The 14,328-nt window shown below is 23.0% G+C and overlaps 1 protein-coding gene and 1 long non-coding RNA gene across 5 annotated transcripts in view; one reads left to right on the plus strand and one right to left on the minus strand.

The window, feature by feature from the left end:
* Window positions 1-1,213: 1,213 nt before the first annotated feature.
* The window catches only part of LOC112601750 (sodium-coupled monocarboxylate transporter 2), a 30,541-nt gene continuing 17,426 nt past the window's right edge, over window positions 1,214-14,328 (minus strand). For 2 of the 4 annotated variants that reach the window (XM_025349523.1, XM_025349532.1), the window contains one exon: window positions 1,653-1,858. In XM_025349523.1, the coding sequence (XP_025205308.1) occupies window positions 1,653-1,858 (206 nt within the window). Of the gene's footprint in view, window positions 1,859-14,004; window positions 14,245-14,328 lie in introns of those variants that run through there. The other 2 variants (XM_025349540.1, XM_025349548.1) reach the window with 2 other exon arrangements.
* LOC112601778 lies at window positions 2,505-5,281 on the plus strand. The gene is made up of 3 exons (XR_003115064.1): window positions 2,505-2,710; window positions 3,158-3,256; window positions 5,014-5,281. It is a non-coding gene; the product is annotated as an uncharacterized LOC112601778 (long non-coding RNA).

Raw genomic sequence — 14,328 nt, forward strand, 5'->3', positions numbered from 1 at the left:
TCGTGACGGTCAGATGCCACCACGAAAGCTCGTTAGGCTAGCGCTGTGGAACAAAGCCACGCCCATGCGCAGAAATCGGCCGCCGAGGTACGATTTCATTCAGAATAGACTTACATGAACATAATATAAAATTTGTACGCTCCTTTAAATGACATCACTGAGGTATTTTTTACTTTTTAAGTCTATACGTAGTCATTTATGCATACAAGTTTATAATGTAATGTATATTTATTTTTTTTATAAACAAATATTAAAAATACTGAAAATATATAATATTTTAAATTTATAACTATGTATAATATAATATTTAATATATATGTATATAAATAAATAATGAATATTATTAACATTACTGAATTATTACGGTTATATACTACTAAAAATAACATTAAAAACATTTTGTTGTATTTAAAAATTAGAATCAATTAAACAAAAACAAACTAAAATAAAAATAACTTTAGTTATTTGAAATATATATTTGTTTTGTGTAGTTGTATTATAATCTGGAGGATAATGAAGTATCAAAAATTGAGTCGTAGTTAGCTTAAAATTAAATCAAATTTAAAAATTACAATTTAATGTTTTAAAATCACATAATAACACCCGAATGCGTTGCAGCATCTATTTATAACAATATTTTGTATATTATACTTAAATAATAGTTATATTACATCTGTGGAATGAGCAAAAGAAAAAAGACGAAAAGCGAAGCATTGGCGAGACTAAGCATCACACAGTTGATTGGGAGAGTCGACAGACGAAATCGTTCGACTTCCATTTTTTTCGATGGAATTCGAGTGATAAAGAATAGCGAACTGTTATAAATTACACTAGTGTTTGCCAGTTGGTGTTCTGTGGAACCCAAAGGTTCCATGGACCAATGCCAAAGGTTCCGTGAAGAATTAAGGGAAAAATAAATTGAAAAATAATATTTTGATTTGAATTGCAATTCGTACGATGAACGAGAGCTGGCCCTCTTTTTGTTAAGATGGAAAAAGTCCCTGAAAAGGTTCCGTGACTGCAAGATATGTTGGGAAACATTGAATTTGGCTTTCGGACGACGGTATTATACGTTTCTATGGTCTATATTTATACAATATACCTATTCAACTTCCTGCGTTCGCAGGACCGCGTCATTTCGTGTTTTTATCATTGTTGTACTATACATCAAACAAGCATTAAAATGTGTTATTAAAAAAATAATTAATAATAATTAAATCACATGATACTATATAATTCTAATATACAATTTATTATTGGGTATATGACATAATTCATGCTTAATATCTACGATACTTGCTACATAAACGTACGTATATCTAAATAATATAATACTGCCTATATTATAATATTATCACTGTTTTGCGGGGGGGGGGGGCGGGGATTGGAAAGGGGGAGGGGATCGTGCAAATTTGGTATTATAACAATAACCATATAATACATTATTTACCCAAACCTAATTACTATACCGTATAATTATTTTATCAATATAAAATATCATTTATTATTACGTATTTATGATGTAGACACAAAAATAATACAAAGAAGACTGCAGCAATAATTTTATGTTGTTATGTGTTTGATATACGCGCACGGCTATCGTATATATTATTATTACACTTAGACACCCACGTATAACTGGGCACATATGGTTACGAGGATGAGTTTGACTTGACCGTAAACACGCTCGAGAGCGACGTGGGCTGCGCTTCATTGGTCATGGGTAGCGTGCTGGGGCCGTTGTTATGCTTGCCGTCAGTGACGTACCGTTGTTTCTCGCCAGTACACATAGACTTGACTTTTAGGCTCATGGGGTGTAACAGGTCCTCGTTGGCCGATTCTTCTTTGCTCCACAAGTCTGTGTGAAATCACAAACTTTATAAGTTATAAATTATAACAATATAAATAATAATAATAATATTATTTATGCGTTTATGTATAGTAGTAGATACTCTGGCGCATTTCGCTGTTCGTACAAAATCCATCTGAGTTAAATTTAGTTGCCTTATTTAACGCGTAACGCGTGTGATGGATGAATAATATTTTTGGTTTTCTGATTTTGTGTACAGATGATATTTCTGACATATCAACTTTACATATTTATCTCGCTCAGGGCTGCTTTTTTTTGACTATTTAATAGGAGCATTTTTTTGAAAATTTATTAATTTTTAACCATAAGAAAATGTATTTTTTTTTACACCTTTTTAGTATTATATGGTATATTATTGAGTTCAGATGGGGAAAAATCTATGTTTTTTGATATAAAGTTTGCATACTTAACTTTTTCTTAAAATTTTTTAAACATATAAAATCTCAATTTAAATACACTTTATGGTCAATAAACAATGCGGTTTAAACAATAAAGTAAACATTTTTTTATTGGTTTCAATGGCGTTATTAGAAAACAAAAAAAAATAAAATAAAAAAATATAATATTGGCATATTGAGTATATTATTATACTACATATTATTATAGTTGCGTTATTATTGTTCCCCCACTCACTACTATGAAACCGTAAAAAAAAAAATGTTATCTGAGTAATATGTGAGGAATCGAATTTTTTCAGTAGTAACGAATGTTCCTATACAACTAGTCAAATTCTACCAAAGTCATGTTTTTTTTCTGCGGAAGCAGTCGATATTTTTTCAACATCAAACCTCGGCTGTAATGAAATTTCAACTTTGGAACTCATCTGTTAATAAACATGAGGTATGTTTGATTACTTTATTTAATATTATACTGATTATACTGTGCAAATAGCGGATTAATATTATTGTTGTTGGACATTTTATTTTTATTATGTTTATCTGATATTGTGCAATTTAAATTTAATAATATTATATTGTGTAAAAATAATTAATTTTTTTATTTGCAAGCACTGTAAGAATAAAAATAAAATCATAACTGATTTCGTTATTTACTAAAATCGAACAATCATGGAATAGTGAAATAATTATAATAATAAATTATATACAATTTCTATTTCATAATTATGATATGTTCAAAATAGTTCTTCTAATAATCAAGTGTAATCACTAAATTGTTTTAAAAAATCTGACGTTTAACTCACGCGTTAAAGTGAATTTAAATAGAAATTCTATACATTTTTGGTATACATACGTATATATATCTAAATATATTATTGGCTGTACATAGATTAGAAGCATACATAGTGATTCACAAAATGTTTTCAAGAGAAGTAGAAGAAGTACAGTCGATAAAATGTACATCAGCAGAAACACAGATATCACTCGGGTAAAGTATTGATTAAATAATTCAGTTCCGATGTCATTTATGTGCCACTAGGTTACATTTACATAATATGCACTATTTTATTTAATCTAAATAAATCAGCCAATTATGATATGGTATATATATATATATTTTTAATAAAACACTATCGTATGCTACGAATTGTATATATTTAATTACGCAAAAACAATTAATTTCAGAAAGATAAAAAAATAGCATAAATAATTTGAATCTCAAATTTTTTAAATATAATCGTTTAATTAACTTATAAATAGTGCGTAAAAATATTATCAGAAATGAAAAAAAATGCAATCGAAAATAAGTACAAATATTACATCGATGATGTGTTTCCTAACTTTATAAATTAATAGTAGTTTTACATTTAAAATTGACGTAACGTTAAATCGATAGTTAAACGCCACTTTGAAAACTATTAAGTGTGATAAAACTATTTATTTTAAGTTAGATTTACTATTTATGTGGGTGATTGAATTCAAAAGAAATATAATATACAAGAGTGCAAGATAATTTTATAGAGATTGAACATTTTTTATCGAATAAGTATTGGTGTTTTTTGTGGTATATTTTCATAAAATTTTTGTAAATTTGTGTTCCTATTTGGTAAATAAAAAAGTCTCCTAGGTCTCAGATGAGTTCAATCTAAAGATGTGTTGGCAGTGTTGTAATACGATACCTATTTTATTAGTTTTTTACTAAGAACATAAATAAACTATAAAAATGTGTACTTATAACGTATACTAATACTCGTATGTACATACATGATAAAAAATAAGGAAATCAGAATTAATATACATTTTAAATATTTTATGGTTGCATTTAAATGTGACTTCTGATGATAGTGCATTATCTATTTAATAGAACATAACGAAATACGGAGTGATTAAAAAAAAAACTTATCAAAAAACATGCAAATATTTAATTCGTGGAGACTTTGGAATTTATTTTTTTATCATTTTAATTATTTTTTGAACCAACTACATAATTATATTGGTTGTTTGAATTTATCCCATAATACATATCCGAGAAAATATAGAATGTTCAATGTGTAATGGGAAAAATAATGTATACTTGGATACCGACTGTGTCTTGAGTCTTTGAGTCTTAAATTCGGTAAGTTATATTTTATCTTAAAATTATGTTTAAACGCGCGAGGAAATAATTCAATATTATTAATCCTATCAATATTTTATGATTAAGTGCACTGTTAGAAACGAACGTCTTCGTGTAAAAAATAGCAAGTCCGGCGATCTCGGGGCTTATTTTAGAAACATTCCAATAATGATATGTAATACCTAAGTTTTTACCTATTTTTATAACATTAAATTTATTTCATTGTTACCAACAGATAACTAAACAATTCCAATAGTGACTTGTAGGTACTATTTATTAGTATCTGCATGTAAATCAAACTATATCTATACTACTATCATACACTAATTAGGTATGTGAGATTAAAACATTTTTTCACGTTTGTGATTACTTATATTAATGAGAAATAATTTTTGACATGACGCAACTGTTAAAAACGAATCAAATTATACAACACAAAATTGTGGGAAATTATGTTGTGTGTTGTAGATACCTTTCAAGAGTATTTTTATATTGTGAATTTAATTTTAATATGTATTATTTACATTATAACATAATATTATTATGTAATGTGGCGTAGTTACTAGTTATTTATTAAAATAGTTATTTGGATGTGATCATATTTATTATAAACTAAGGTACGTTTATAGTGAATTTGAGGTCAAAGTTTCGAAGTGACTAAGAATATACTTTGGGAAACACTTGATTCAGAAATACACGTGATAAGACCAATACACACAAAGCTTTATCATTTGTGTATTTAGATTACACAATAGTATACACTATACAAAGAATATAACTGTCTCCAACGCCATCGCATAATGTTCGGACAAAAGAGGTAAGATTATCGTTTTATAACAATTTAAATAAATTGTACAATAATTAAAATAATTTATGTTAATTAAATTAAATCGTATATAGCGGAATATATCAAATAATTGAAATATTTATTTCATATATTAATTTTTTATAGTAATAATTATTAGTTAATATTATTTAAAAATCATGACAACTTGAAATTTTGAATCATCCAAATTAATTTTTAGTTCAAGTTTACTAATAATTATATAAAAAATATGGGTTGTTAAAGGTTATTATTTTCTGATGGACATAAATTAAACTATAGACTTTGTTATTCTATATAATTATTAAATACATTTTGCATTGGGTATAACAAATTATAATGTTTAAAGTTTAAAACTCATATACTATAAAAATAAAAATTATTTTTTTTGAAATTGTATATATATTAATAAATAAAAATAAAAACAAATTATTTAATTCAATAAAAAAATATTATTTTTGTAAGACAATCTAATGACATTTTATTTGTGCATTATTATTACCGTATATCCTGTCATTATCATTTGTTTAGTTTCACAAACATAATTTATTTTTTTAAATTAAAAAAAAATCAAATGTTTAGTAATTTATTATCTTAAATTTTGAAATATTGTATTTTGAAACAATCCGTAATAGATAATATACTAGAAAATATAAATTTCAATTATTTAATTTATTTAATAATTAAAATTATTTTAATTCATATTTTTATATTAAATATTTTAATCTGTTGTTTTATTGATTTAATTTTAAGACATATGCAGGGACATTTTTTTTAACAGTGAACCACTCATTTTATTAGTTATTTTTTATGTTTTTTTAAAAATGTTGTTTCGTAATTGGAATAACTCTCTTAAAAAAAAAAACAAAACAAAAAAAAACACTTTTTTAATGACAATAAATGATATTATTTTAAAAATGTTGATATGTAAAAGAGTAGTCACTGGAATGTGTGGTATAATAATGCACTCATCATAGTATGAAATATTAAACTAATAACTAAAAATATGTATTTAATGTTTTATTTTTAAACACCAATATTTTAATAGAAAATACTACTGTAGAATATTAAATGAAACCATTAGTTGTCATTAAAAAGAAAAAACTTCTTAAATAGAATTAACTATGTTTTTGTAAGAAAAAAATGATATGGTATTATTAGTGTTCACTGTTAAGTAATTAGTAATTACGTTGTTTAATATTCTATAGAGTTACCATAGTCAATAGCATAAACAGTTAAATGCAATCTATAGGATATGACATAGTACTATGTATTTGTATGTTTACAGCACTTTTTAGCAGGGAGATTAAAAAAGTTTAAGGAGAAATATCTGTCTCAAGACTATAGTTTTCCCTGTGTACTCGTATGATAAAAAAACAGCGATTTTCAAAAACCATAATGAATTTTCACAGCACTTTTTAGCAGGAAGATTAAAAAAGTTTAAGGGGAAATATTCCGGTTAAGCCCATTTTATTTCTGTGTACAAATTTTCAAAAATCATAATATATGTTTACAGCATTTAAAAAAAATATATTTCACCTTGTGTAACACAAAGTCTGATAATTTTAAAATTACGTCTTTATGCAAACCTTAAAAAAAAAAAATTGTTTTGAGTTAAAAAAAAAAATACGGTTTGATTAAATAAAAAAATATATTAATATCAGTTAATTTATTTAATATATTTGAAAATTTTAAAACATTAAATGTAGTGGTAATATTAAATATCATGGTTTTTGAAAATTACTGTTTTTTTTTGTGTAAAAATATGGGGTTTAGGGTAATATTTCTGCTTAAACTTTTTAAATCTCCCTGTTAAAAAGTGCTGTGAGTATACAAATACATACTACTTGATATACTCATATCAACAAATATATTAGAACTCACATATATAGCTGGAAGTAATATAGTATAAGATTATTTATTATTTTGAAATGTAATAATAGTAATATTGTAAATTGTAATAACTAACTAAATTTACAGCATAATTAATTTATAGTGTTTAATTAGATTAGAATATATATATTATACATCGTATTTACTTTTATTGAGAAAAAATTAATGAGCAACACAAGTACAATTTTGGGCATGAGAGGTATTAAGCTTATCATATCTAAACAAAGTTGGTTTTATTTAGCATCAATTTAAGTATATTTTTTTAAACTAAATTATCTATGAACAAGTTGCGAAGACTATAGAATTAAAATAACAAAGAAATAAAAAAAAAAAAACCAAAAAGTAAAAATTAACGTTCTTATAGTTTTAAATAGAGCATTATTTTATACTAGTAATATTAAATGGTATAGTAAAGTGTAAAACTGAAAGTTTATATATGATAAAGCTTCATAGTTTAGTTATTTGATAAAATAATATATTTATATTTGTAATTATTTATATATAAACTAAGTAGAATCTGAGAAAATGTATAGTTTTGTAAAAAATTTTATGATAGACAAAGATCATAAGAAGTTGGTAAGTAAAACTTTCCTGAATTGTGAATGTATAAATACGGTATATATAATACATTATAAATAACTGTTTCAAAAGTGGAATTTTATTTTGTAATAAAATGTATGAAAAAAAAAATCATATAAAATATATATTCTCACATTATACTGTTTTTGGTCAAAAATTGATTAATTTTAAATTTCAATGGTTGATTAAAAAATAGTATACAGTATATATACTTTTTTAAATACGATTTGAACGAGGACATTTTTTTAACGATTAATAAATATTATTTAGCAAAATTAAAAACAATTTATATTATGTTTATTTTTTACATATTATAATTTTATTTAAAAAAAGAACAATGTGAAAAAAAGGGCAAGACAAGAAAAATGCAATAGCGCCTTCTTATATTCATGTGCCCTTTATCATAATTTACAACTTAAAATATTTTATAATTATTTTCTAGGTAGTTAATCATGTATTTTAAAGTCTCATTAATTTAAGAGAAATTTATAGTTGATATAAGTTAATAATTTAAGATGTAGTCATTACAAACAAAACTATCTATCATTTAAAAGATCACAACCTTTTATTGTTATTTATAATATTAAATAATAGATATCTATTGTTCTTTCTAGTTTTTGCATAAATATTATCTATTATTTCATAAGTACTAAACGAGTTGATGAGTAACATGTTTTTCAAATATTTAAATTAATCACGTACATATTTTTATCTAAATATTCGTGTGTTTATAATTAATATTCACTCTACCAGTAAACTATGGAGGTTTTTCTAAATATAGTAGTAATATAATATTTGTATTTAATATAGTTGGTACTAAATATCACTTCCTAAAATTAATAACTATGGAAAAATATTATGTAAAAAGTGATTAATAATTGTAAGAGTAAAAATGAAATTACTAAATTAAAAAAAAAAAGAAAAAAAAGAAAGAATAGTAAACGATTTTTTGAAACGTTTCAAATAATTTAATTTTTTAAAATAAGGAGAAACTGAGTAGTTGTTTATTTTCAGAACTGAGACAGAAAAAAGTATTGATTTTTAGTTTAATATAAAATTAACATTCAAAATTTTTAAATTTCCAGAAAAATGTTTGAAATCCTTTTTAAAACTGAAACCGAATCAAATAGAATTGCATATTATATTATTTTACACATTTAAAGAAAATTTATAAAATCCAACCTCTATATCCTATGATGAAGGGCGCGTATAACACAGTTTTATATTCAAACAAATAATCGATACATACGTATATATTATACGTGGTATGGCTTTTAAAACAATGTTACATTAATATTCTGTTCAACAATTATTATTTTTATTGTCATACATAGTATATAAGTATATATTTAATAAAAGATATTATTATTTGTTACAAAAAAAAATATTTTTATAATTATCAAATTTTCATTGCTCAGAGGACGACTTAGTTTAAACAGCTCTTAAACTGGTATTACATATTTAATTTATCAAATAATACTTTAATAACTATATAACAATTAATACAAAAAACACATTTATCAGACTTTTGTAAAACAATTATATTGAATTTTTTTAATATATTTATTGCCATTTCATATTAATGTGTATTCTAGTATGTTTTACTTAATTTATTGACGGAGTTAAATATAAATAGTATATAATAAGTATGAATTATAAAAAAAATTATAAATAAAATAGATTATTTAGCGTAAGTATTTAAGATTATTTATTGTTTTGAATAAATAATAGGTAAATTGATTTTATAGTGGTAAATGTTTTTTTTAGCCATGTCATCTAAATGGTTAAAGATAATATTAGATTTTTGCAGTAATTCTACACATAAAGAAAATACATCAACCATATTAAAGGAAAAATAGAAAAATATTAATTAAACACTCGGTTTTGATATGTTTATATTTTTTACGTGAATTTTATAATTTTTTTAATTTGATAATTTGTTCAATTGAATTTTTTTAAACTTATCATTATTAAGTTTCAAAAACTGAAACTGTTTGAAAGGATTTTTTCATGAAATTTAATAAAAATTGATTAATATTTACTGTTTTTACTAATGTCGTTTTTAATACACTATTAGTATATATTATTTATAATGTCTATTATTTAGACTTAAATTTACTTGTACAAAGTTTGTTTAACTTTTAAAATTACTTACACAAATATTGTGGTAATTTCAGTTATACTTTTAGGAATTGTTTTTCAAAAATAATTCATATTTTATAATAATTATAATTAATTTACCACTAAACCTTACGAAGAACCAAAATTTGATTTCTACATAATATCTTGAGTATTAGGTATTAATTTTTTTAAACTTAAAAATGTTTGTTACTTTGAGTTTTGACTAATTTTAATTTATTTAAAATTTATCTAATTTAAATAATACAATGATTAATTAAACGATTATTTAGACCAACAGATATAAATAATTATTAATATTTAAAGTGTGAAGTCATTTTTAAAATAAATGTTATCATGTACTCAAAATTATAATAAGATAATAATAATTATACACTTGAGTTAATAAATACACATATAATAATATACTTAAAGCCATATTATATCGTACCTAATATCGAATCATAAAAATAAAATAAAACTTACATTACTTTTTATAAATACTAAATTTTGAAATTTTTAATAATTTATATATATAAAAGGAATAAAATTAAGAAAATAGTTGTATACTTTTATGTACTTACAGATAGTAAGGTATATTCAACGTGTAAAAGTTTTTTTTTTAATTTCTAAGCATATGAATAATTCATGATAATAGGTAAGTACAAATAGACAAACAGGATGTAGCAATTGGATATTAATCATTTTTCAATATTCATGCTCATATATTTTAACTCGTAAAACTGTGTATTTTAAATTACTTAAATAATTTTATATTGTTATTTATTGTAAATATTAATAAATTATCGTTTTTTTAAGGAATTTAAAGTAATCAATTAATTTTTTTTTTACATAATTTTATTATTTATGTTTAAGTGCTTGTAAAAATGATTACGAATAGAGATTTAAAATATGTATTATATCTATAGTTTGTGTACTTATATACGTTGTTAGTAACTTAAGATTAAAACAACAAGTCTTCGTTTTAATATTTAAAATTATAGAATTATAGATTCATTGTCATTATGAACGTTTTTAGAAAAATTTAAAAACATGCGTATTACAATTTTTACATATCATTGAGCCGTAGCTTAAATTATTGAAACTTCTTAATATGTTACAAATTTTATTTTAAAATAAAAAATAAAGTATAAATGGTAGAACTATTTTGTTAAAAAAAAAAAAAAAATATATTCTCAAAGTTTAATACAATATACAGAGACACAATGTACAATCCTCTAATTGAACGTTAATTGGAAAAAAAAATCTAGTTATCTAACTCATATATTGTATTACGTTATACCTCATTGGAATAACAAACTTATCTCACTGGATTCTTAGTTATCAATTATCGCCTTTTATTTCAATTTCTTGTTATTTCATAAGTCAAAATAACCATCATCAAAATCATTATTGGTCAAATAACGGATGTGAGACCTTACTAATTGAACTCAAACAACTTGCACCCAAGACGTAAGTATACACAGTGATTAAAGTGATCAACTAGCAATCGAATACTCTTTGAAACAGAAGTTTTAATAGTCATGAAATTAAAAAAAAAAAAACAAATACGATTTTCTACTACCCACACTTTTCTAGGTATCTTATATATGACTGATCTAAACATTTTTACTAACGTAGACAATTCTATAAAATATTAAATATACATAATTAAAATTAAAAATGATAACTACAAAATTTACTGGCTTAACATTTAATGTTTCTGAAAATATAATTTATCGTGCTGATATTTGAAAGAGAAAAATTAAAGGTTCCGGAATTGTTGACTGAATCACTCAAACAGGACCGGAATCTATATCTATCTCCATTACCTATCAAATTCATCGTTTTTGCCAATTTGCACAACAAGCTTTTGTAACTCTTTACTGATTTTAAGTTTTTGTATCATAGTTTAATGGTCTATGTGTGTTTATTAATTATACGATTGATATAAATAAATATCTGTAGATCACTTTTAATGAACACCAGAGTGTAACTACTTACAAATAAAATAAGGCTTAAACCTAATAAACGTTTAAACTAGGTATACAAAAATAATTCATTTTTAAAAATGAATATAATATAATATAATTATATTATTGACAGTAAAGTAGAATTCTACCGGTATTTGTATACATCAAATGATGTGAAAGAACTAACACAATAAGAAATAGCATAAAATTATTTAAACTAGACATTATTGTCTACGTACAAACGACATCTCTTTTTGAAAAACAAATATTCTGTTTTAAAATTTAATTAACTAACGTGATTGAAAATACGTTAAATCACTTTAAAATGTGATAACTTTCGTTGATAAAATACCGTGACATATTATTGAAAATTAATTTTCTGAAACTAATTATTTATCTGAGAAAACTACACTTAATTATTTCACTATAGCGATTCTGTAACGATTTCCATAGAATATCATTAATTTTTACAAGGACACTGGACAGAATACAATTTATTTAGATCATTTTAATATTTATGCTTTATATATGAATCGTATCTAACAAAAATTTAATCATATTACCGGTTATTTAAACTAAATAAATTTGCGTTAACGTAAAATGGTCTTATTTTTATTATGATCACTATAGCTTTACAACATCAACTCCATATAACCTAATTATACTGCTGAATTAAATCGAATTTTGACAAAACAATAACAGTTACATTTTCCTAATGCAAGTATGTGGTTTTTACGAAGTAAGTATACTTAATATTTTTTTTCGAGATGCAATTATTATATAATTACTTTTAAATGTTACATCAATCTTAGACATATAATGCTAAATTGATTTTTAAGGTTCTATATGGAAGTTTTTAAGCTTTCTATCGTTCATAGAAAAAATAAAAATAAATAAAAACATTGTGAATACATTTTTTATAACCTCGGTTGTATCGAATAATTTTTTACAGCAAAACCTTTATAACATGAAACGGTTGAAGAAAAAAAATCAAGTTATTACATTTTTTTATTTTATAAAAAAAGACAGATATTATTTTTAGTTTTGTTTAATTACTTGTATGGTTATAATACCCTAAATATACTCAGAATATATATATATATATATAATATTAAAATGTTAAAAAGAATATTCGATAGTTGTAATTAAAAAGTCTATTACATAATACCTATGTGCATTAGTTTTGATTTATTTTTATTGACTTATTATATTGATTTAAGACTTGTATTGTTTTGAAAATAAGTCAGTCAGTTTAATATCAAGTCTTTTATTAGTCTTCAATATTGTATTATCATTGAGCACAGAGGTACTAATAGCGTACAGTAGATAAACATTTATTAAATAATGACTGTCAATCTATTGCATTTTTAGATAGTGTCTTAAAACAATAAATTAATATTAAATTTCTAATAAATTTTCGATTATCGTTATTTATATCTTTACATTAGATAATTATGTCAAATAATAAGAGTTATAAGCGACATAAACAACTTTGATTTATCGAGAAATTCTAGTCAGCAAAAACCAGATCATCAAGAAAATGTATTTCAAAAAATGTATATTGAAATAAAGAGACTAAAATATTCCTTTGAATCATCTAAAATTTGACTATTAAAAAATTAACATTAAAGTTAATGAAATTCCACTTATTAATTTTTTTAAATTTTTTTTTGCTTCTACCAACCTTTATAATTTTTTTTTATAAGATTTTAAAGTAAGAATAATAATTCATGTTTTGTTCTAATTTTATATCAAAAGATTTTTTCATTTAATATTTTATAAATTTTATAAATACAAATAGGAATTATTTTTTTAAATTTAATTTTCAACATTAGAATATTCACCTAAACACTTATCAATTGAAATAAAAATAAGTACCAAATACTCAATCAAATCAAATGTAAGTAGTTCTAAAGTGACTAATAAATATGTTTATAGGTTATAAATGTTCATTGCCAGTCCTCATCTAAACCTAAAATATTGTAATAATGATATTAATTTGATGATTCTTATTAATTGTTCAGAAAAATATTTTGCTAAATAAAAATAAACGTAAAATTTAGTATGTATCATTATATTATATAATGTATCATTTAGTAAAAATGTATATTTATAAAAAAAATGTGTAAAAACTATTACACAGTAAAAAAGATAGCAAAAACATTAACTGATTGCATTATTATCTAGAAAAGAAAGATTATTATACAATAAGTGGTCCGAAATATTTTAATTTTAACTAGTTTTATGTAAAATAAACACAATCTTTTAGTAAAAAATGAAAAAACAAAACAAAAACGATGCTGGGTCTACAATAATGTGCCTTTTCGTGAAATAAAAATGAAGTTATATTCATAAAAAAATTTATGCTGGTAATTGAAAAAAAAATACAACACGTTACAAGGGTAGTCTTAAAAACTATAATATCGGTACATAACCAAGTGGATGATATTGTATGTCATCATCAGTCCGTAAGGCTGAAATGGTGAAACAGTTAATTTAAACATAAGGACATAGTTAACATTTAAAATACGCACGGACGTTAAACAAACAGCATCATT

Source organism: Melanaphis sacchari, unplaced genomic scaffold (assembly GCF_002803265.2).
Source record: "Melanaphis sacchari strain LSU unplaced genomic scaffold, SCAv2.0 Contig0_pilon_pilon, whole genome shotgun sequence".
Lineage (NCBI taxonomy): Eukaryota > Metazoa > Arthropoda > Insecta > Hemiptera > Aphididae > Melanaphis > Melanaphis sacchari.